This window comes from Larimichthys crocea, chromosome I (assembly GCF_000972845.2).
Source record: "Larimichthys crocea isolate SSNF chromosome I, L_crocea_2.0, whole genome shotgun sequence".
Lineage (NCBI taxonomy): Eukaryota > Metazoa > Chordata > Actinopteri > Sciaenidae > Larimichthys > Larimichthys crocea.
This window is the reverse complement of record NC_040011.1, coordinates 40623616-40647487: the sequence shown is the minus strand read 5'-3', so window position 1 is coordinate 40647487 and position 23872 is coordinate 40623616. Positions and strand designations below refer to the sequence as shown.

Genomic DNA, 23872 nt, shown 5'->3' with positions numbered 1-23872 from the left:
GTTACTTACGACCTGTGCTGTTTCACAGTCGCTCACGTTTCCATAATTATCTTCATTTGCCATTCCAATGCTTGCTCCTCTTCAGCACAAAATTAAGCATATTTACATGTAGGCGTGTGCTTTACCGTCAAAATTCACAACGTTTTAATTTTTAAAATATTCACCTTCAATCCAAATAAGTTGATTTTAAGTCTTTTAAAAACATTTTCTCTGCGGTCACAAAACTGTTTGCTCTCTTGGTTTTTTGCAAACAAACAAGGGCATGCACTTGTATTAGTGGGGCAGTACATCAGCAATCTAACAGCACACATATTCATTGAGGTCGGTTTTATTATTCTGTAAATGTTACTTTAACAACTGCACAAAAAGTCACAGTCTATAGAGGTCCACTGTGCTTTCTGGTTTATTTTCATTAATAAAACATTTAGCCGGCAGTTACATTGCTGTCATGGAACAGGAAAAGTGATATTGAGTAATATTATTATTGGGTGTGATGTGTTGTCACAGAGATTTAATCTTGGAAAATGTCAAGATGATTATCAAGTTGTTTGCTTGGTTGGAGCTGTGTGTTGTATTGCATGACACACTTACTAACGTGGAGTGAGATATTCACACTACTCTACATGCAGAACATTTGAGGGAGCTAATGGACCAAGCTATTAAATAAAAAAAAATAAAAATTGTTCACTGCATGGAGGGAAACTATTGTTTCAATCATTAACAACATTTGCTGGATCCAGTGCTTGCATGTATAAATACACCCCAGACACACTTCATTAACAGGCTGAACACACTTTTTATTTAGCTTCAAGAATTCAAACTTCATAGAAAACAGGCTGCAGTGTTGGATAAACTGCACTAAGTGCTTAACGTTTCCGATCAGACATCTAAGGTCTGAGCAGTATCACTGCCCCATCTACTGCAGTATAGTCCAACTTTCCATCCTGGCATGGTCTCATCTTCCACCCGTCATACATCTGAATGCATCTCACCAGGTCAGTCAAAGAGGACTGAATCCTCATTATGTAACTTATTAATTCTGGGGATTCGAGCAGGAACAAAGTAAATGCATCATCCCTCCACGATACGACGAAGTACGTTGCCCAGACCACCCTTGGCTAACTGGAGGGGGGTCTTCTCCTCCTTGTTCTCAATATAGATGCTGGCTCCATGTTCTACCAGCACCTTGGCTGCTTCCACGCGCTCCTCATCACATGCCAGGTGGCTGGTGAGAAAAAAAACAAACAAAAAACAAAAAAACACAACACTGTGAATACAAAAATACCCGTTTTCAAAATGTTCAATGTTGTAAGCATACTAAATTCTAAAAAACCTAAGAGACTGTATCTAAAATTCAAAGCAAATGAAGCCAAACTTAGCTACCATGGCAGGATAATTTTTAATTAAAGCGAACTAACCCTCTAAGGGTTTGTGTTAGTTCATTTCAGTCCGCAGTAGTCCACGGCAACTGCTGTTTATATTTGCATCAGCTACCACGCTGTTGTATTAGGCAAATACTTATTGACACGTACAGAGCCGTGTTGCCCTGCGAGTCCTGGATGTTGGTCGAGGCGCTCTGTTTGAGGAGCAGCTGGATGAGTCGGTAGTTGCCCTTTGCAGACGCTCTGTGAAGGGGAGTGGACTGCAACTTGTCGGTGGCATTGGGGTCTGCTCCGTTTTCCAACAACATCAGGGCAATCTATGAAAAGGGAACGCCGTATTACCATGTAACCTCATTTTAAATGTGGCGACTTCCCTTTTACATGAAATACAGATTTTCAGATCCCGTCCGGCTGGTTTAAAAAAGGAAGCCTGTTCATACATTACATGTCAGTTACTCTTTGGAAACTCCACAAAAAGAAAAATTATATAATACCTCATATCAGTATGCTACCACCCGGAGCTAAAGGATTGATTTCCATGCATGTAAATAATGTAACAGTGTGAACTGTGCTCCTCCAAATGCACTCTGTAACTTGTAACTTATACTGCTGTTTATTGGCTAATAGTAAAAGGACGCCTAAATATTTTGTGTTGTATGTTGGATAGGTGGGCGTGTCATAGCCTGATAAAGTAGCTTCTGGTTCAGAACTGATAATGTCATTATAGAATAATACAACTGAGATAGCACTGCTCTTCTCAAATATTAAATGCACGTCCTAATAAACAATTTGAAGTACCAATTAAATTATTAATTACAATTGTTTTCTGTTGAGTTAGATTTTTATGCTGATTTTTTCTAGCACGTCAAGTTTTCTCTCCACAGCTGACCCTCCAGATGAGCAAAATTCCAGTAATTAGCTGTAGTAAGACTTGTCAGCTGATTACGATTGGACTCATCCACAGCTACGTGGCAACTTGTTTGTGCAGTCACAATAGAGACAGTGCGGTCAGAGGTGTGTGCAGCTCCCCATAGGTCAGTACTATCAATATCTGCAAACAGAAAGCCAGCACAGTAGAATGAAGAGGATTTGTGCTTCTCTCTTCACCTTGTAACCATGGGCATACCGTTGTAAGTTCTATTTGGTTGGATGCTGTTTTTGTAATTTCCAAATCTTGTAACTATTCCATCTTAGTGTTTTATTTCCATAGGTATATATTTCCTTTGTTCCAGGTCATGTCTGCTCCTGCTACGTCTCGTCGTAAATGCCTAAACAACCCTGACTCCTTTTGCTATATTTGTGGTAGTTTCAACATTCCAAGTCAGAGGAAAGCAAACATCAGTGCATTTGTCAAACAAGCATATTTTGCATATTTTAAAGTAAAACTCTGTGATCAAGACAAAGCCATGGGCCCCTCACAAAGTGTGCAAGAGTTTACGGATGTGGACCAAAGGAACACGTGAAAAGTTGGCATTTGGTATCCCCATGGTTTGGCGAGAGCAAAAAATCACTGCACAGACTGTTACTTTTGTTTAGTGAAAACAAACAATATCTAAGTACAGTATTTTTCAGATTTTTTAAGAAAACAGGGATCCTATAGTTCAAAAACTTGACGTGATAAGAGAAAAACTGAGATCGATTTTGGATTCCGCACCCAAAAATGAGTTAAAAACAGCTGTCAGACCTAACTCAACAAAAATGTGTTCCCCAGCATTATTTAATTTTTTCAGTAATTTTATCCTACAGCACATGTATTATTTAAGTGATAATTATACATCTAAAAATACATAATTAAGCTTAATAAAGAAGTTTAAACAACAGAATGTTTGGATTTTTGTTTAACTAAATGCATTGAAGGCAAACTTTTTAAACACTGAATCAGAAGCAGTGATAGTGTTCGCGGATATCAACAACTGAATTCCAAGTAAACATATCGATTATATAATTCAGACTAGTAGCGACACGAGTTAAAGATATCTATAATTAATTTCTCACAAGTCAAAATGTTACTCCTTGATTAATTTCTCACTTTGTTGCTATAAATATTTCAATAAACTCAGTTATTACTAGTGATAATGTTCATTGTGGATCATTACAATGTTTCTTACATTGCAGATATCAAAAAATGATCTAAAATTCAATTATGATTCATCAAAATTAAATTGTTGATACGTCGGCTTACAAATAATAAGACTATGTTTGTTCTGATATCTATAGTTAAATTAAAAATATCTGCAAATCATACTTGACTAGGCGGAATATAATTTCTAGAAAATGTTAAACATACATATTGTAACTTGTGAATGTTGTTTTACAGATTTCCACCAGTGAAACTGAAACGAGTCAGTCCCTCTGATCAAACGTTAAAAGGGGCTTGCCATACCTTACCTCATATCTGTCTTTGGAGGCGGCGTAGTGCAGAGGGGTGCATCCATTCTGGTTCACTGCATTCAGCTGAGCACCTTTGGATATTAAAGATCTCACTATGTCTTCTCTGCCTGCAGACGCTGCGATGTGAAGAGGGCTCCACGAAGCCTGGAAGGAAACATTTAACACCTGTATGACCCTGAAATTAAGGCGAGATTTCCTCTCTGTGCTATCTTAAGCCACAGTTTGTCTTGTGGTTTAGGTTTTATATTGTACTGGTATGAAATGTCATCTCCCCAGCACATTAGAGGACAAAAATGCTGCATCACAATAGAGTCATTTTAAAAATTCCTGTACACTTACATCATCCTGCAGATTCACCTCAACTCCCAGGTCAAGCAGAAACTCCACAATGTTGGTGTGTCCGGCTGAACAGGCCCAGTGCAGGGCGGTCCTGCGGTCCTGAACGCACACAAAAGAGTCATGGGTGCAGAAAAAAACAAAACCTTGAACACATCACATGGGTCATTGTTTAAAATGCATGCATTCTTACCTGGTCCGTTTTGCATGCAAGCGTTTTATCTGACAGGATGCACTGTTTTAATTTGTCAAACTGCCCCGTGTAGGCGAAATTACAGACCTCCACGTTTGATACAGACCCCTCCATTATTTAAATAGTCTCTCGGTGTCAAACTTAAGTTTATACCAGCACAGTGAATGTACTCCAGTGATGTTTGGTTTCACATTCAAACCAGAGAGGCAATGACTCAGGAAATTATGAACTCTACTTCCGCTCGTGTCGATTTTTTTTGTTCCCCCTTCAAAATAAAATACGGTTCGAGGTCGTGATGGGAAGTTCGGATCTTTTTAGGGAGTCAGATCATTTGACTCACCAAGAAGAGCCGGCTCTTCTTTTTACCACTTATACCTAATTATTATTAGGTATAAGTGAGTAATAAAGTAACAAGTAATAAGTAATATTCAGCCAAATTTAGCAGAGTTGACTTATGATTTGTAGGTGTACGCATATATCACTTCAATTATTCAATACATCCATGGTACTGAAGTATTCAAATTTTTTAAACAACAAAACATTTTCTAATATCACTAAATTGCCGTAGCCAATTGTTTTCATTGTATTAACAGCACAACGGCTCATCGTAGAGCCGGCTCATTCACAATCGACACACCACAAGTTAGTGGCATTGCTTATTTATTTATTTATTTATTTATTTATCATGTTATTATTTTATTTGACTGATCACTGACTAAACAGAGGATGTGGAAAGTGACTCAGATGTAGACTGGACCCTCCCTCTCCCCATTTAGACCTACATGTTACATCAACGTAGCATCTTCAGACCTTTATTTATTTGGCACCACTTCATCCTGTTGTATATCTGTACATTTATAGCATTCTGTGAATATAGTGTAAACTCTCATAAGGAACATCAACTCACTCTCACAATTCAAGTCCGCACTCAAAACCCACCTGTTTAAAATGACTTTTTCCATCTGACTGATTCAATTGCACTGTCCATTTTTAACCTGTTTTTAATGTTGTATTCTTGTAATTTGGTATACTTTCTGGTTTCTGCTTTTTGTCTGTTTTTTGTTTTTGCTGTCTACTTTTATTTATTGTACGGTGTCCTTGGGTGACAGAAAGGCGCCTATGAAATAAAATGTATTATTATTATTATTAAACTCTCATTATTACATGTATATATACTTGCATGTAAGTATATATACATGTACATGTACATGTCATATACTTGCACATCAGTTTGCACTACAGCTCCTTCGTTTTTAGAAGATACTGTATATATATATTTGTATTGTTTATATTTGAATAATTTTTCTTCTTCCTATATTTCATTATTTGTATATAAACTTGATTCTGATACATTATAATCCAATGAAAGGGCTGAATGTTTTATTTTGATAGGCATGCTTGGTGACCGGAGGAAGTAATACATTCAGCAAAATGGCCGCGTGGGCCGCTAAATGAAGAAGAAACAAGAAAAAGACAATTAAATTAAATGAATGCTTGAAATTATTCGCCACCCTGCCTCTGAGATCATTATTCAGTATTGTCCCCGCTCACACAGCTGAACTCATGGCCACCACGCTGGTAAGTTTGAAACTTTCGCTCCGGGTTGACGCTGAACTCGAGCAGCAGCGCGTGATAGCTGCAGTGTGCGCATGTGACAACAAATAAACACTTTGATAATAATCCATTTGTTTTATTGTCACCAGGATTTCAGGACCCATGTCGACCAGTCATGCAGATATTCAGAAGAATTTGTCAACATTTATTATGACTGCATGGATAAGAAGAGGAGGGTGAGTGGCTGTGTTGTGTACAGAGATGTATAAAGTACTGGAGTAAAAGGAGTGGAGTAGAAGTACAAGTGCTGTTAAAAAAACTGACTTGAGTAGAAGTTTAAACACCATACTTAAGTGAAAGTACCAAAGTATTCAAAATGTTTTGTACTTAAGTATTGCAAGTAGAAGTAAACATGAAACATGTAATGTAGTAAAAGTATTAAATTCATCAAAAATATGTAGTGCAAGTAAAAGTGGAAGTTGGGAAAAAAATAATACTCCAAAAAAGCATTTTAGTACTTAAGTACAGTACTTAAGTGGTTCCACTTCGTTACTATACATCTCTGGTTGTGTATTCATTCATTGTGTACTACAACAGGGGACTGAGACCCCCACATGTGCACTAAAATAACCTATTTATATACTGGAGTTATTAAGCCTATATGTGTTCATTTAAAAGTTCATGCATAATCTCCCTCTGCAAACCCAACATCTGCCTGCAGCACCATACACACCATCATCTTCACCCCTGTTTGCACATTATTTAACTGTAAATTTTTATTGTTCTTAATAGATGGTTACTTGTTTACATATGTTGTTTTTGTTTGTTTGTATACCTGGAGTATTGTAACAAAAATAATTCCCCCCTGGGATTATTTAAGTGATTCTGATTCTGATAAAGGAATAATTTTGTGAAAAGTAGCTTATTATTGCATATTTATGCTTGCAGGTTACTCAGTATTTATATTTTATTATATATATTTTTTTAATTCTCACATTATTTTGGTAAAAATGGTCAATTATTATAACAAAAATTGGCATAAACCCATGCAGTACCTCTGGTTGAAGACCCCTGGTATACAACGTCAATATTCAATCATAATACTTTATTTAAAAATACTTTTCGTGAGATTTTAGGTTCACAAAAATGTTGATATTGACGTATGTATCAGGCAGTAATAAAAGCTAAAAATCTAAAACGTGTGTTAACTTACACATGACAAATAAACCTGTAACTTGAAAGTTGCTTAAGATGTGTTTGAGGTAGACCAACTCAGGACTTCCCCAACTTTTCCATGCGCACATAAACATTGCACAATTGACCACATAGCTATAGTCTGAGAGGATCTTTGTCTTGAGCAATCCCCTCTGAGTAATAATGACTGGAAGAAAAAATGCAATAGGAAAAAAGAGCCAACCCATTTTCTCCCTTGATGCTCCAGGTTAAAATATTTTATTACTTCCTTTTGCTGGTGACCCCTTTTAAAAAGTCCAGTCAAAACATATTCATTTCAACTTCTGTCAATTTCTACAAATAGATCTCCTTAAATTTCTCTCGTTGGACCTTCAGGGTTTTTGTTATTTATTTATATATATTTAAAAATCAGCTGATATTTTTGTACGATTTTTCTTTTTGCCTCCAAAATCTATGAATAGTCTGGGGCTGTAGAGCACATTATATTCTGATTTTGTTAATGTCATTGTTTTTATTACTGTTATCGTAATTCGCCGTCTCGTGTCTCAGAACTTGACCCGGCTCTACCTGGACAAGGCGACCTTGGTGTGGAACGGGAACGTGGTGTCGGGACAGGACGCTCTGGGCGAGTTCTTCGAGTCGCTGCCTTCAAGTGAATTCCAAGTCCAAACACTGGATTGTCAGCCAGTTCATGGTTAGTGAGGCAAAATGTGTCCAAGGTCCTGTTGGTGATTCTCAAACATGTAGAGGATAGCCGTGTGCAGATTATTAAACGTCAAGCATGTCAAAGTGTGAAAATATCACTTGACCTTCCTGTAATGACTGCGTGCTAATCCAGGATCAATGTTCTCTTTCTTCATTCTCAGAACAAGCAACCCAAGGTCAGACTACCCTCCTCGTGGTGACTGGTGGGACAGTTAAGTTTGAGGGGAACAAACAGCGTTTCTTCAACCAGAACTTTCTTTTGACTGCTCAGGCTACACCCAACAATGACCAGCCTGTTTGGAAGATTGCTAGTGACTGTTTCAGATTTCAGGACTGGAACAGCTGAGTCTCTCCTCAACTTAAATGTACAAACACTCAACGGTGATTTTCTTCAAAGATTCTGTTTTTTTCTTATGTTTTTCTAATAAAAATCAAAAACAACACACAACACTGAATACGAAAATTTGTTTTATTTTCAAAATGTTGAACAGTGGCCTGTGGTCATAATGGAGTAATAAATACAAACTGGAGCACCAAATGACCGACTGTAAGGTGAAGTTTTAATGAAGTCCATCAACACGACAACAATAAGAGAAATACATAGAAAACACTCCTAATTTTTTAAAATGAACATAACTTCATAAAACTTTGATAGCAAATTGTAGATTACCCGTTAACTGAGGTAAAATACGCACAGTATTACAGTATGCCAGTTCAGACTAGCTAGGGCTAAGAAGCATTTTAGTAGCTGGGTAGTAGTTAAGCATGCTTGCTCTTTAATAAATAAGGTGCCTACGAGAAATTTTGACAGAAGTACTTCCTATACAAGCAACCCACTACTTGACTATTTCATATATTAAAACATTTGCTGTCTTCCTGAGTCATTTGTTGTTTTCTTTTTACACAATTTGGTCTTACTTTCTGAATAAATTGACACAATAACAAACGTATAAATAAAACATCAGAAAATAAGAGGATACGCAGACATGATCTCGAGGAACTTTTTTCTCTCTGTGATTCATGTCGATACGTCTCTGGGTGGGATATTTAAGCTTAAAGCCTCACGTAGATTTCACATGGCACAATTTAGCCAATTTGTCTTTTTTTTTTTAACAAAATAACAAAAAGCGTAAACAATGTTTTTATCTAGATGCCACTTCTGCTTGACTACACAAGGTACTGCAGACTGAAGGCACAGTTACATCAGTACTCCCAACATGAACAAAGAGCATTAACAAACCTCTGATGATTACAGTTGTTAAGATTTTCAATGCAAGTAACAACGAAGCATCAGCAACGTATGGAGGACAGTGGTACTTATTTAAGTCAGCTACATAACCGAGTGCCAACAGATTAAAGTGGATGGCAGTTGAGTGCTGTAATGGTCTCGGACCCTTTTCACGGAGTAAGAGTCTGCACTGGAGTGCGTCTCTTTGACAATCAAAACTTCCACATACAAGAATAAAAAGCAGCACACATGGATCAACAGCTACAACTATCTACAGCTTCAGCCTTTTTTTTTTTTTGTTCAAGACATTTTATTTGGGACGCGCCTGTGGTTCACAAACAGCATAAAAATCCAACTAGGTACCGGGAAGTTTATGTACAGATCAGAACAGTGTGTTATGGTGATAAAGACGACTCTTGGAAATGACCAAGTCATTTGCCACCATACATTCTCTCTATGTGGTGGAGATAGTGGTTCTTCAGCTCTTTCCTCTTCAGCTTGAAAGCATCTGTAACAAGACCGGTCTCAGGGGTCCATGGTTCTGGACTCAGATGGACCATCACTGGAATCTCAAATCGCTGGAGTTTAACTATATGAATGGGAAGTAAAGAGACAGAGTCAGTAAATAAAGGCAATAAAAGTAGAGATAATTAGTACAGCCATATAACAATATCATGAAAAGACATCGTGGGCTCTTACTGTTAACAGCGACCTCCTTGATCTCCTTCAGAACCTCTCTCTCCATATCAGGGTGAGTGCAGATCTCCTCCCATGTTCCCACGATGCCTCTCTGTTTGGCCAGTTCGGTCAGCTTTTTCTGGTTGGGAACCACAAAGCTGATCACGTAGTTCTGTTCACTGCGAGGACAAACATTCGAAACAAACATCAGGTAAAAAGGTCATCCATGGGGTCAAGTGAAAGCGCTCAAAGGAGATGTAGAAGTAGAGCAAACACTGAAGGAGTTGAAATGTCAGTCATAGCGCAAGTGAAAGTCGAAGTGGAAGTAAAAAGAGAAAGTTGTGAAGTGAAAGTTTCTGGAGGCTGTTGGAAGTGCGTCTGTTACATTATGCTACAGCTCTGAGACGTTGTACTGTACTTCCATCTTCTCTCAAGTTTTCTATCGCTAGTTTCCACTACATCTAAAAAATATTTCTGTTTTTTTTATTGTTGAAGTGAAGATCTGCGACCTGAAAGGGTTTTGTAGTATACGCCCAGGAAGGAGCTGAGAAACACATGACTACTGCTGCCAGGGTATCATGAGCAGTCTCGTGTCTCTCGTTACAATAACGCGCTTTTTTCATGTAACATAACGCGTTAGTTTTGTGCGTTAAGTAATCACTAACTAATCACAACTTTTTTTTTAAAGTAAGAGTTGCTTTAAGAATTTCTCCGGATAAGGAAAGAACAATTCTGACTGCGGCCTGCTTTTTGTCAGACGGTACTGTGCCACCAGCGGCGGCGCAGCGCTGTGATGATGCGTCTCAACCAATTTGGTCGGATGCCTGACGTTATTCATTGTCAGGACGTCTCGGTGCATTCAAATAGGAGGCTGTGTGTCTGTGTCAGTTAATTTGCAGCATGTGAGACGCGCTGCGAACGGCTTTTAATTTTTGGTAACGCACGAGTACTCTAACGCGTTACTTTTAGTCATAGGTAACGCTGTAACGTAACGGATTACTTTTAATTGATGACAATGCTGTAACCTAAATAACTACTTTCCAAAGTAACTATACCCAACACTGATCATGAGTTTTAGCATCCCTATTTCCAGACTTTAATGCAGTGAATTTTTATCATCTTCTGTGGCACAGCAATGTGAACAAATCTTTGTCAAACTTGTAACATACATTACAAAAGCACACATGTACCTGAGGTACAGTAAACAGGAATTCAAAGCTTAACATGTGTCATGTAATATATAATTATTAGCAGCAGAACTACCCACTAAAAATTTGGGACTTTGTAAATGCTCTTGGACTAACAAAACATTAAATTTGATCACTTTCTACGCAAATAAGTGAGCAGGAGATATCCAGTCCTCGTGTTCATCTCTCAAAAAAGTTTATGGTTTTGTCCAGATGTCGTGTGTTGGTCATTTCTGCAAGTCACTGCTTCACTGGAGGCACCCAGCCTGTTTCAACAGTTTGAGAATGAGCTTTTTGCTGTAATTAATCCGGAAGAGATACAGTGAATGAAATTGATTTCAATGTATTGTATTCCTTAAAACTCTCAATATCAAAACTGTTTGTTCTGCAGTTATGTGCTTATCAAGTACATCTGATATTGCACCAAATATATATATATCCAAAAATAATTTAGGTAATTTAGGAGGCAGAGCAAAACTACGTGAAAGAGTCAGCTGACTGACATTTATCACACAGAGATGCGACATCTGAAAAGAATTTATGAAGTTTGTCTTTGGAGTAACACCATCTGTAAACAATGTTGAAATGGAGTAAAAAGTCTGGCATTAATAGAATAAATATGGATTATTCCTCCAGCTGTTCTTTCATAAATCACTTGGAGACGTTTACACCGCTTCCTAACTAGAAACAACGCCAATGATAAGATCAGTTTGCTTCAGTTTTTTCCCTGGAAAGAGATTTTAACTCACTTCTTGTATCAGCGAACAGGCTGAGCGTGTCTGTGCTTGGAAAAAAAAAAAAGTGCTCGCCTGTGTGCTATTTTTCACGGTTCCATGTGCTTGCTCCACCTTGTTTAAGGAGTCTGCCTTCAGGGCTTTTAAGGAGTGAGGTTTTCTGCTTTCAGAAACTATGACTGAGGGCCACCCATACAATCCACAGCTCCCTTTTCAGGATTGGAAAGAAGTCAGGGAACTGTTGGAAGTTAAAAGCAAACTTACCTTCAACTCTAAGGAAACAAGGTCATCCTCCTAAACATCAATCCTGTCCTTGAAAAAGCTTTAAAGTGGGACTACTAGATTTCTCTCACTTAAACTTTGCCTAGATAAATTAGGGAGACGTACTCACCTGTTTGCGTATGCACAGATGTTGTCTATGAGAGAGCAGTTTTTCAGAGCAGACTCCACCTTGCCAAGAGACACATACTCCCCGGCTTGTAGCTTGACCAAGTCTTTCTTTCGATCTAAAGAGAATACAAAAAAAGTGTTCATAACAGCGCTCTGTTATCAAGTACCATCAGCTCAGTTTCCTTTTCATAAGTTACAACCACATTGACATCAGATCAGTGCTATGAAATTAAATATGAATGGTCTGCTTTTTACAAACATCATCATATGATAGCTGAGGGCCTAAGTTAAGTAACCACTTTGAGGAAAATAAATAAATAAATACACACCCACTATCTGTAGACAGCCATCTGGGTAAATCTCTCCTACATCTCCGGTGCAGAACCATCTCTGACCTTTCTCGTCCACAAAGAAGTCCTGATTGTTGCTTTCATTCCTGTAGTAACCCATGGTTACATTGGGACCTCCAATCAGGATCTCGCCTCTCGGGTTTGGCTTGTCTTTACTGGTATAGCCACCTGTGAAAATTGGCAATTGAAGCAACACATACTTTACATACCCTGTAATTAAAAAGATGCTTCTCACAGCGTGTACCGACACAGGTATTTTTGCAGCCATACCTTCAGCCCAGTCCCTGAGTCTGATCTCACAGCACACAAGAGGAGCTCCAACACGGCCGGTGCTGATGTCCGCAACTGTATAAGAAGACACAACATCTCAGTAACGGTTGTTCATTTTTTTTTTATCTTTCATCTTTCTTCTCTACACTTGAAATTACCCTCTGTAATGGTGCCTGCTCCACAGGTTTCAGTGAGGCCATAGCCCTGCCCCACTGGACAACAGAAACACACGTTCATAAATCTCTGAGTGGCTGCAGACAGGGGCGCTCCTCCGGACAGCATCATCCTCACCCGTCCTCCCAGCAGTTTCTTGACTTTCCTGAACAACAGGCTGCAACGACAGATTGTCGCATGTTTTATTTCCAGTTCAACAATGCAGCCACATTTAAAAAAAAAAAAAAAAAAAAAATTTTTACGCATTGCAGAGTGGTGCGTCATAGCCTCTCCTGATCTGCTCTAGTTTATATTTGTAGCCCAATGTAAACAGCTTCTTCTGAATGAAGCTCATTTCCTGCACTTTGCTCATCACGTTCTTGTTGATGCGGTCCATGATTTCCTATTTTTTTTAAAAAGACAAATCAAAAGAAAAGAAAGTAAAAAATGAGCAAACAGCAAGAGGAGGAAGACTAGACGGAAAGAATGAATAAATAAATAAAAGAGGCTTACTGGCACAGCTGCCATCAGGGTGGGTCTGAGCACAGAGCAGTCTCCTTTACTTCCTTTCTTTATCTTCGTGGACTAAAGAAACGAAACAAAGGTTGGGTTGGCACATATTGTGTTACATCGACAATTAAGCTAGTGGAAAGCATTTGTAACCACACCCAGGTATGTTGGCGCTGGGTATTACCTGGTCTGACAGTGTCTGGGGGGACGAGTAGCCGATGCGACAGCCGTATGTGACGCAGGAGATTTCAGCGGTCATTTCCAAAACGTGAGCCAGAGGCAGATAGGCGATGTAAGTATCATCAGGCCTGCCAGAATACGGAGAGAGAAAGTGGAGGACATTGCCAGCGGTTAGTACATGTCCATGTTTTTTGTTCCTCTTTACAGTTTTCACACCAAGTGTCCATAAGTGTGGTGTTTACAGGACATGTACCATCCATTTCCTAATACCTCCAGATAGCTGTCATGTTGAAGTTATTTTGCCCTTGGCATTCAGAAAGTTATGTGGAAAATTCTAGCGTTATCTACTTGACATTTTTCTGAGTCAATGTTGTTTAGGTTGGAATAAACACAAGAGCACAGGAGAGATGTACCGTTCAGTAAGAGCTGCGAGGCAGTTGTGAGAATATTAACATTATATAATACAAAAAAAAACATACATAAAGACCTCTGCTGAAACTCACCCGAGTCCAGGGATGCGTTCGCACTGGCCTGTCATCCCAGCGATTAGGTTACTGTGAACAATCATGACTCCTTTGGGTCTGCCTGTAGAGCCACTGGTGTACATCACCACAGCCAGATCAGAGGGCTGAGGCTTCACAATTGCCCTCCCCACTGCAAGACAAACAAACAGTTACTGTATTGTGCTGTATGTGTGAGAGGTTTTTCATCCCTTTAATTGGACGAATCAAAAGGGAGTCAGAGAAATACACACCATTCTCAGGCAGCGTGCCCAGCTCTCGTACAGACTGCATGCTGTGGATAGACAGTCCTGCTGGGTAGCCTTCTGTGCTGATTTTCTTCTGGTCCACGTAGATCACATGCTTCAGTTTCGGGATCTGTGGCAGCACATTCTAGACAGAAAAGAGAGGACAAAGGCGTTATCACCACAGGATACCCAGTCACGTGATTTCCTTTTAGAAATTAGGGTTTCTAGCTTCACATTCACTGACAAGCTTTAGAACGGGCAGGAGCTTGACCCAACAAATTAAACGAATTAGCCATTAGAGCTAATGAAATACTCACGCAAATGTATTAAATCTTAATCTTTACACAGAGCCAAGGTAGGAAATTAGCCCCAGCCTAATGCTGGTTAAATACGAGAGCCCATTTGAAACATTATCCAAATCTGCCAGCTTTGTTTTCCTGAACTCGCTCACACTTACCTGTCCTGACCGCACACTCCACATTTTGTGGTACCTCGTTTTAAAATGGCTCGACAAACATACCTTGTCGAAAATAACCGTAGTAATAAAACATACACATCTTTGTATAGGAAGCTTAAAAAAAGCAGCTATACAGTGTCTGAGTGAATACCATTCATTTAGTATGTTTCTCAGCAGATACTGTGTTCATTCATACATGCAGCTGCAGGCTATACCCTCAGGTTTCAAATACCAACTTTGGTGTTAATGAAATTATCTATTTAGACCCAAATCATCATCTCGTGATGATTATTAGAGCTGACAGACAGATCAATGCTTCTCTTAAAAGCAGTGCTGTGACTCACTTTCAGTTTAGTCTCAAGCAGTTCCACGCTGGTAACCAGATGTGTGACTCCGGTCTCGTTCAAACCAAACGCAATTGCGTCTTCTCCCAAAGTAGCATAGAAAGTCACCACTGTAACACAAACACAAAAACAAAGATGCATTCATTACATTATTTACACACTACACTGTAATATAACGTCTTGTACTATACAGTCCACAATATACTTACATGGGAAATTGCGCCTGAAGCATGTCTGAGCAGTGATCATCCACTCAGCTCTGGTTTCACAGAAGATTGCAATACTGCTTTTGGGCTGCTGCCCCAGAGCAGCCAGTCCACTGCCAAACTCAGTGGCTATACTATCCAGGTCATTGTATGAAAGCCATCTATACTCTCCCAGGATCAGCTAGTAAAAGAAAGAATAACATCAGATATCTTTGTCCTAGAAATCTATTTCTATGGGAAATAAAAAAACAAAACAAAAAACACAGGAATGTGAGTCCTTACCTTTTTAAATACTTTACCGGTGGGTTGAACCTCATCCTCTCTACTCAGTACATCTCGGGTGCCGAGGCAGTGGGATTCTCCAAAGCGCTGCACGGCATGTTCGAACAGCTTATCCAGTGTGTCCTTTCCTGGAAAGTCCTCACTGGCCAGGGAATCGAAGTGGTCCACAGAGCGGTACGGTCCCTCTGCGCAGCCTGTGGTGGAGCGAGCCTTTATCCGCTTGGACTGAGTTTTTCTTTGCCCGGCACCTGTGATGTAGTACCAGGGCACGAAGGACAGGACGGAGTACAGCCATACCAGAAGGTGGATTGGTAAGAGTAAGATGGATTGGAGTGCAGAGTCTGGCTGGAGACCCATGCTGTTTGCGTGGACGGGAACTGAGCAGCAGTGGTGGTCAGACTTGTTTTTAATGGTAGTCTCAGAAAGAGGAAAGACCGGTATGTGACACTTTGAAGAATCCCACAACTGTAGTATCCACTGTCCAATATCGTTACAGCTGAAGTTGGGATAAAAACAGAAAATACTTTTAGAAAATGTTGTTAATAGCACATTTCTCACAAAAAACAAAAACAGAACCCCAACAAAACAAAAGTACCTAAAATCTACCACCGCAACTTGAAAGTCATTCATAGAAATCCCTTCCTAACTTTCTCTTCCACGCAACAAGACACCCGGCAGTCATCAGCGCCTTACCTCCTCCTCGCTCGGTACCAAACAGCCTCTGTTCGTCTGTCAGCTTTCAGCGCTCATTTATACACGAGACCTCGTAGGAGGATGTCTTTCAACAGCGCAAGCTCCCTCCCCGTGTAATATAGCACAAGCCCACGTCTGCCCTCCCAACAACAACAAAAAAAAAAGGTTATCCGAGAGGTCATGGAAAGGAAGCAGCGCTTGAGACCAGTCTGGCAACTGTCCAATGACCAAAGCCCTATCAGATGCTGAAGAGGATCGAGCCGCGGATAACCAATGACAATACTCTTAAAGCTCACCCCACCTCGGTGGTCAGTGAAAGGGCCATTCTAGGGCAAGCTAGGCTTGTTAATAACCTCCCCACAGTGTGTGTGGGGTTGGATTAAGGAGTGAAAACTGAAACAGCGACAGTACTTGTTGCTCGCACCTGTCATGTGGGGGACCTACTTTAATATAGATACAGACAGAGAAACGTGCACGACTGTGCTACTACTCAGCTGCATCATGTAATCTGTGACGAATACGTCAGTGATGTGGTGATGCATCCAACCCTCCTGTGTTTTTACACCATCTCTTTCCACACAGCAGTGATTCACCTCCCTCATCTACGTCACACTGCACACTGTATATATCTTAAAAATACATGACTGCTCCCCACAGATAAATAAAAGATTGGGAAAGATTTGTCCCCCCCTAATAAGATGGATCATTATCTTTTTTTATACTTTGCCTATCGTACATAACTGAACATTTAAATGAGCTCATTTGCAAACTGGTAAACAAACTACTGAGGCAAAGGCAAATATCGTGGCACGTTTATCTCGCAGGGAAAAAAGAAAAGCATTGCGTGATAAACCCCACCTCGTGTGTCACACATTTTCCTGTACGTATGAATTACTTATTACCATAGCAACGTTACGTAGCCATTTTGTACGGATATTGCTAACGTAACCGATTAAAAAAAAACTAAATTTCAGTTTTATAGTTACGCTTCGTGTCCATAAACCATAAAAAAAGGTTGTATTTGATTTTTTTTAAAGAAAAAACACACACAATTTATTCGTAAGGTGAATTCAAGTCAACCTCCCTCATAACAAACATTTATGGCGGTTATCTGACAATGGGTAGAAGAAGAAGAAGAAGAAGGAGAAGGAGCGGGATGGCGGACACACACACACACACACACACACACACACACACACACACATACAGATGATGATGACAAAAGCCGCCTTGGCGCGTGTTGGCACAGCGCGTGTCACATCGTTGAGAAACCGACCGTTGGTAAGTCAGTTGGTTAACGTTAGCTTCTTTTTTTTAAAAACAAAACAAAAACAAACACACGAATTAAACCTCAACGTAAATCTCGATTCGGGATAAAGCATTAATGAGCTTACACTGAAGAAGAGAGTGATACTCTGATTAACTAATCAGCCCCCCGGGGCAGTCTTACCGTCAGACAGCGGAACACCGGCTGCGTGTCGTGTCTCTACCAGCGGCTCCGCCACAAATGACCGACAGTTACCTCTCGGTGAAAAAAACGCACAAACCCGGAACTGTTACGTCATCTGATTCCATATTTCTGGACCAATGAGCAGCCGGAGCTGATTTGCCCTCGTTTTTTTTTCTAAACATATCTACAGGAAGCAAAGAGCCGCTTCTGTTTCAGCTGCTGCTGCTCGGATGTCTGTCTGTCTGATATGTAATATATATGACAATCAATAAAATCTATCTATCTATCTATCTGTCTATCTGTCTGTCTGTCATTTAAAATTGAGGTTTTAAAAAAAATCCATTTATATTTACACAGATTGTCTGTAGTTGGTACTGGCCAAGAAATAGTCTGGAACATAAACCCCTGTGTTTTATATAGATACTCTCTCTCTCCATATACATATATATACATACATGTGTGTGTGTGTGTGTAAACCTACTGATCAGTAAAGACAGAAAAAAGAAAAAAAAAAGAAAACAGATATCTCTGTCTTTATAATTTTAACGTATGGTTACTGTGTTATAAGTTGATTCTAATGTATGTTCAATGTATGTTTGCATGCTGCTACTGGATGATCGGGATCAATAAAGTATCTATCTATCTATCTATCTATCTATCTATCTATCTATCTATCTATCTATCTATCTATCTATCTATCTCTATCTGTCTTTCTATCTGTCTGCTGTCTGTCTGTCTGTCTGTCTGTCTGTCTGCTATATCTATCTATCATTTAAAATGAGTTTTAAAAAAAATATCCATTTGTATTTACACATATGTCTGTAGTTGGTATGCCAAGAAATAGTCTGGAACATAAACCCCTGTGTTTTATATAGATATACTCTCTCTCTCTCTGTCTCTCTCTGTCTCTCTCTCTCTCTCTCTCTCTCTCTCTCTCCATATACATATATATACATACATATGTGTGTGTGTGTGTAAACCTACTGATCAGTAAAGACAGAAAAAAGAAAAAAAAAGAAAACAGATATCTCTGTCTTTATTCATTTTTAACGTATATAATTTTAACATATGGTTACTGCTGCTACTGGATGATCGGGATCAATAAAGTATCTATCTATCTATCTATCTATCTATCTATCTATCTATCTATCTATCTGAACTCTTTTAATCCATATGTATTTTATCTTGGCCACTTCACGCCCTATTTATCTAGCTGTTGATCTAGATTGAACTATGCTGAGCATCATTTAAAATGACCAAAACATAAATGCTGTTTCGGGTGCTATATGAAAGATTAATATCCGCATGAGTTCATTGCAAGTGACATTAAACTTTAATTGGGTTTCTAGCTGATAAAATTCTATATAGTCCTGATAGTCAACTGGAATAACTTTTAAGGAATACTCAGTATCCTACTCGCTATACAAACCATTTCCACGTAGGTGACACGGTTGAGTGGGTGTCTTTTGAACACCATTTGTACTAAAAGAAAGCCACATCTCAAGTCCAATTCTTAAAATGTATTCACTCTTGAAGACACAACAGATTGCATGATGGAATGGTAAAATAGTGTCATTTAAAATTGAGGTTTTAAAAAATATCCATTTTTATTTACACATCTGTTACAGTGACTTTAAATCTCAATCACAAACATCTCCATGTTCATGTTCTGGCTGCATATTAATGCCGATGTCGTCCTCATGTGGTTGGGAAATAGGAACCACTTCCTCTTGATGAAAGCGAAAAATGAAAATGTAAGTTGCAGTTACAACTTGGATTAGATTCTCCTGATTGCAAATAATATTTTAAAACAATATTCTCTTTTTTGTCATTTATATTTTTCAGTAGAAATAGAGAAAGACACAGGATTGATAAGGGAATGCTCATAAATAGAAAGAAAACATAGAAAAATAGACAAAAAAGTTCCATACACTATATACACCTATGAAATATACAAATATGCATGTTTGATCACTTGTATCATGCACATATAGATTTATATATATGAAGTCAGTAGGCTGCATTACTGTCCTCCTCATTTTGGGTCCACTGTCAGCAATTGCGCATTAGTATGTATCATATTCTATTTTGAGTAATGGTTGGGTTGCTTTTATTCTTAGTGTCTATGAAGGTGCAGTGTAATAAAACCATGAGATTATGTAAGGATTTCTTGTCTGTTAGAGCTGGATGCTGACGAAGAGCACAACCATTTCAACATCCGGTCTTTGTATCCCACATTGACATTTGTTGTGCAAACACTGCTTCTGTTCTCAGATGTTGACACTGAAGTGTCCATGTATTTGCCCTCATATTTGAATTATGTATTTTGTGTAAACTTATTGATCAGTGAAGAAAGCAAAAAAAAAAAAAGTGTAGAGCCTGTTCAACAAAAAAGGCCACTAAGAGATTAAGTAGGTTCTTACCTGCAGAATGTTTGAAACAGAAATCCATGAAGTCTGATTATTGTTGTTTATTAAAGAAATGAATAACAACCATAAGATGACATAACAGTCTAAAATTAGGGAAAAAAAATCTATTGGAGTCCTATTCACCCTTTTTGACTCAATAATACATTCATATTATTTAAATAAAGTAAATAATATGAGACCACACCCTTGTAATTAAACAGGACAAGCTAAATACACATTTTGGCTCCTGCAATACCGGTTCCTTAAATTATGTCTAAAATAATAATTACATAATTGTAAATGACAAACACATTATTCTAATATCTTATTTCTTCATTATCCATGAGTTGGGTAGTGTGTATTTGTAAAATGTGTGCCGTAAGCAAGGAGCAAAGCAAAAAAAAAAACATTTTCCTCTGCCTCCTCTGCCTCATGGAGAAAGCCATTGTGATGGCTCTGTTTAGAAAGCCAGTCTTGTTCTTGCTCCAGAATGACCTCAACAATTTTTCCAGTTAGCCAGGATTTTTGAGGAGATGAATCATTCATGATAATCATAATGTCTCCTTGTTTGAAGCTGTGTCTAATCCTAGACATTTTCTTTCCTGCAGTTGGGGGAGATAACATATAGGGTTACAGGGCACAGTCTTAAAAAGCAGAAGGTGGTTTGGGGTTAGTGCTTCATAGTCATTTGGATTTGTAGAAGACTTGGTGATTGGATGACTGTTGGGGATAGCCTTCTTGTCGAGACTTGGAACATTAAGGATGGACCTAAAAGCCTTTTGCACTGACCTAATTAATCTTTCTCATACACACCCATGATGTGAGCTAGCAGAGTAGTGTGGATCTGACCCTTATTCCAGCCGCTAAGCTCCCACAAAACCGGCATTGCATTGGCACGGGTTTCCTCACTTTAAACGGTAAAAGTCTGTGTCCAATGATGATGACACTTTGTTGTGAATTGTTCTTACAACTGCTATGTGACAATAAAGCACTTTGCAACACAGGGGCAAATCTACCATCTGCTATCGACCAGAACTAGCATTTACTGTATATGCTGACAAACTTTGACACAGTTCTTCTAATTGTGGTTCTAGGAATCCAATATTATTGGGCTAGTTTGGATACGATTGTGACCACCATGACCCGCCTCTTTGCTAAGCCATCCATTAACTAATTTTTCCAAGTAGGTTCAAGTTTATGAATGTTACTAGTCTTCTTAACATTCATTTCTTTTGTCAGACTTGAGATTTCATTTACAAATCTCTTCTTCTGGCGAAGGCAGATAATCTCCATCTCAGTATTAGGCAGTTATTTAACTGTGAAACCATTGTTTTCCTGGGTCTCAATATTTCTTATCTCCTTTTGTGGCAGATCTCCCTGAGGAGTTTATCTGCCAAAACACCATTTGCTTGTTTTTGTTTTCTGTTTAAATCTGAGCATGAGAAGTAATGAATAAAGCAGGTTATTGGATCCACAGATCTAAACAGCATTTACACTTATACTCCTGATTTCAAAGACCTTTGGTGAGATTTCTTCCACTTCCATCAGGATTTTGCGGCCACTCTTCCTGAGGCCAGATAAGAAACTGAGGCCCAGACACCTGTATTGCTTTCCTTAGAAAATATTTGACCGTCAAACCTCAGGGAGCCTTGTCTGCTGGATTGTTAACTGTGTCAACATAATTCCACTGTAGTCTATGTGGAACTAAGGCAATTTCAGAAAATCTTTCTGAACTTGTTGAACCCTGTGGTCTTATTGTTGATGTATTTGAGCACAGAGGTGCTTTTGGTCCAAAGCATGGAGCCTGCAGCTCTTTTCTCAACATTGTGTCCATTCTGCTCGAGTTGGTAGCAGCAGTGTGTTAACTGTCAGATGTTTGACCAGGAGGAGGGACTGTCATGTTGAGAAGCAGGATGAGAATTGTTCTCATTTAATTTGATTGGTACTTCCTCAGATGAAGTGGCAGAAATGTCTGCCTTTGCAGAAGTTGGTAAATGTGTAGCCAGATGTCACATTTGCAGAAAGATCCTTCCAGTTTCAGTGAGTCATTGCTTCACCTCTTCTGTAAAAATCTGTGCTGTATTTGGTTTTGTGTTTAAATCAGTTAGTCTGGGTTTCCTGCTCATTTGTCAGCTGATTCATATGCTGCTTTTGCATTTTCATACAGCTGACTCAATTTCTCCATTTTGAACTGCACGTATCATTTATTTATCTAATTTCCTAAATAACGTTTGTGCAACAATCAAATTGGTATTGGATTATTTTGATAATATATTTTTTTACTTAACCATCTTCTGCAGTGATTTTAAATATCATCAGCCTATAAAAAGCCACTTTGTTGAAATATAAGCATCCCACTATGTGTGTGTGTGTGTGTGTGTGTGTGTGTGTGTGTGTGTGTGTGTGTGTATATATATATATATACACACACAACACAACACACATATAGTGGGATGCTTATATTTCAACAAAGTGGCTTATATAGCCTGAGCATGATTTGAAATATAAGCATCCCACTATATGTGTGTGGTGTGTGTGTGTGTGGTGTGTGTGTGTGTGTGGTGTGTATCATATATATATATATATATATATATATAATATATATATTATATATATATGCTTAAAACAGTGGCATGACATGTATCTATGTCAATGTCGCCCTCATGTGGTTGGAAAGAGTACTCGCCATCTCATTTTGTCTATAGAAACCAAATATAAAAACTATAGAGCTTCACGTATCCATCAGTTCTTTGTTTATTATGTCCGCCTAAACAAAGTTAATGTACCACAAAGGGACGTGGCAAATTTCGCAGTTCCACTCCGCAATTTGTAACCCTCCCTAATAATCTGTGACTTTTATGGTGTCTTGGTAAGCGCCAAAGTTTAGTTTGATAGAGATTTAGAGTAATCAAACTTATTAGGAAATCAACCTGGATATTATATAGCAGACTATAATAATAATAATGAAATACATTAATACAAATATATGTACAATAAAGATAAAGGGGATAACGGTTCAAACAAATACAATAAGTACAAACAAAGCACTGTAATGGCAAAAACAAAACAAAACAAAAAAAAACACATAATAATCAAAGATAGATAAATTGGTAAACGGAATTATGTATCACCTAATTATAGAAGAAGAAAAAAGTAGCGCACAGCACAAAAGGTCTTGTTGGTGTTGAAATCGATCTGCAACAGCTGAGAAGAGATCACGCCATAGTTTCCACGCGTCGACACGCCTGCAGGGGGCAGTGCTGCAGAGTGAGTAACGGAGGCGGAGGGAGGTGCGCGTGTTTTGTGAACCAGAGAAGCCCTGGACAAGCCCTGCTGTTGATCCTCTCCACTGTGAAAGTGGACTGAGTCCACGCAATCACAAGTGTGTGTTGCATTACGCTGCGTCATCACCATATAGCAGGGCTCAAGAGAAGATGACCTGCAGGATTTCCACTCTGACAATAACACGCTCTTCACTTTCCCCCTGCAGACTCACTCACCAGCAGGGGATTGAAGCACTTTCTAAGGGATCTTGCACAAGCTCAGGTTGGAAGTGCATGCAGTTTGAGTGTGATGTCATTTGTGTTCATTCCTAGGCTTATTATTATTTGTTTGTTGTTGTTTTTGTTATTTGTTAAAGTTCAGAAACCTTTATTATTAAACCTCAGATTATTTCCTGATGTTTGCCCACATTCAACCAGGCTCTGCAGAAATGTTTGCACCACAATTTCAACTGATGATGACATTTTTGGTGAACTCGCTTCATTGAACTAACACCGCCCTCGTGGGGATGGGTGGGCTGTCTCGAACGTAGAAAACATTCGCACCGCGTGCTCTGTTGGACCCACG

The 23872-nt window shown here is 38.9% G+C and overlaps 3 protein-coding genes across 4 annotated transcripts; 1 reads left to right on the top strand and 2 right to left on the bottom strand.

Moving 5' to 3' along the window:
* Nucleotides 1–776: 776 nt before the first annotated feature.
* psmd10 (proteasome 26S subunit, non-ATPase 10) lies at nucleotides 777–4543 on the bottom strand. The gene is made up of 5 exons (XM_019273980.2): nucleotides 4303–4543; nucleotides 4113–4211; nucleotides 3771–3917; nucleotides 1533–1699; nucleotides 777–1225 (listed from the first exon to the last, which is right to left on the bottom strand). The coding sequence occupies exons 1-5, from the start codon at nucleotides 4414–4416 to the stop codon at nucleotides 1072–1074; spliced, it is 681 nt and encodes a 226-aa protein (XP_019129525.1). The 5' UTR covers nucleotides 4417–4543; the 3' UTR covers nucleotides 777–1071.
* Nucleotides 4544–5686: 1143 nt separating this feature from the next.
* Nucleotides 5687–8866, top strand: nxt2 (nuclear transport factor 2-like export factor 2). The gene is made up of 4 exons (XM_019273997.2): nucleotides 5687–5880; nucleotides 6006–6092; nucleotides 7600–7744; nucleotides 7917–8866. Exons 1-4 carry the CDS (start codon nucleotides 5866–5868, stop codon nucleotides 8099–8101), a joined length of 432 nt encoding a protein of 143 aa, XP_019129542.1. The 5' UTR covers nucleotides 5687–5865; the 3' UTR covers nucleotides 8102–8866.
* On the bottom strand, nucleotides 8383–17745 carry acsl4a (acyl-CoA synthetase long chain family member 4a). 2 transcript variants are annotated; one of them, XM_027281606.1, is made up of 15 exons: nucleotides 17616–17745; nucleotides 15473–15968; nucleotides 15194–15371; nucleotides 14985–15094; nucleotides 14190–14328; nucleotides 13939–14089; nucleotides 13440–13563; nucleotides 13259–13330; nucleotides 13009–13148; nucleotides 12751–12923; nucleotides 12593–12667; nucleotides 12302–12490; nucleotides 11974–12088; nucleotides 9683–9840; nucleotides 8383–9572 (listed from the first exon to the last, which is right to left on the bottom strand). In XM_027281606.1, exons 2-15 carry the CDS (start codon nucleotides 15827–15829, stop codon nucleotides 9415–9417), a joined length of 2139 nt encoding a protein of 712 aa, XP_027137407.1. In that variant the 5' UTR covers nucleotides 15830–15968; nucleotides 17616–17745; the 3' UTR covers nucleotides 8383–9414. The 2 variants fall into 2 exon arrangements, with proteins under 2 accessions (XP_027137407.1, XP_027137410.1); XM_027281609.1 differs by lacking the exon at nucleotides 17616–17745 and adding an exon at nucleotides 16166–16292.
* Between the last annotated feature and the right edge of the window lie 6127 nt (nucleotides 17746–23872).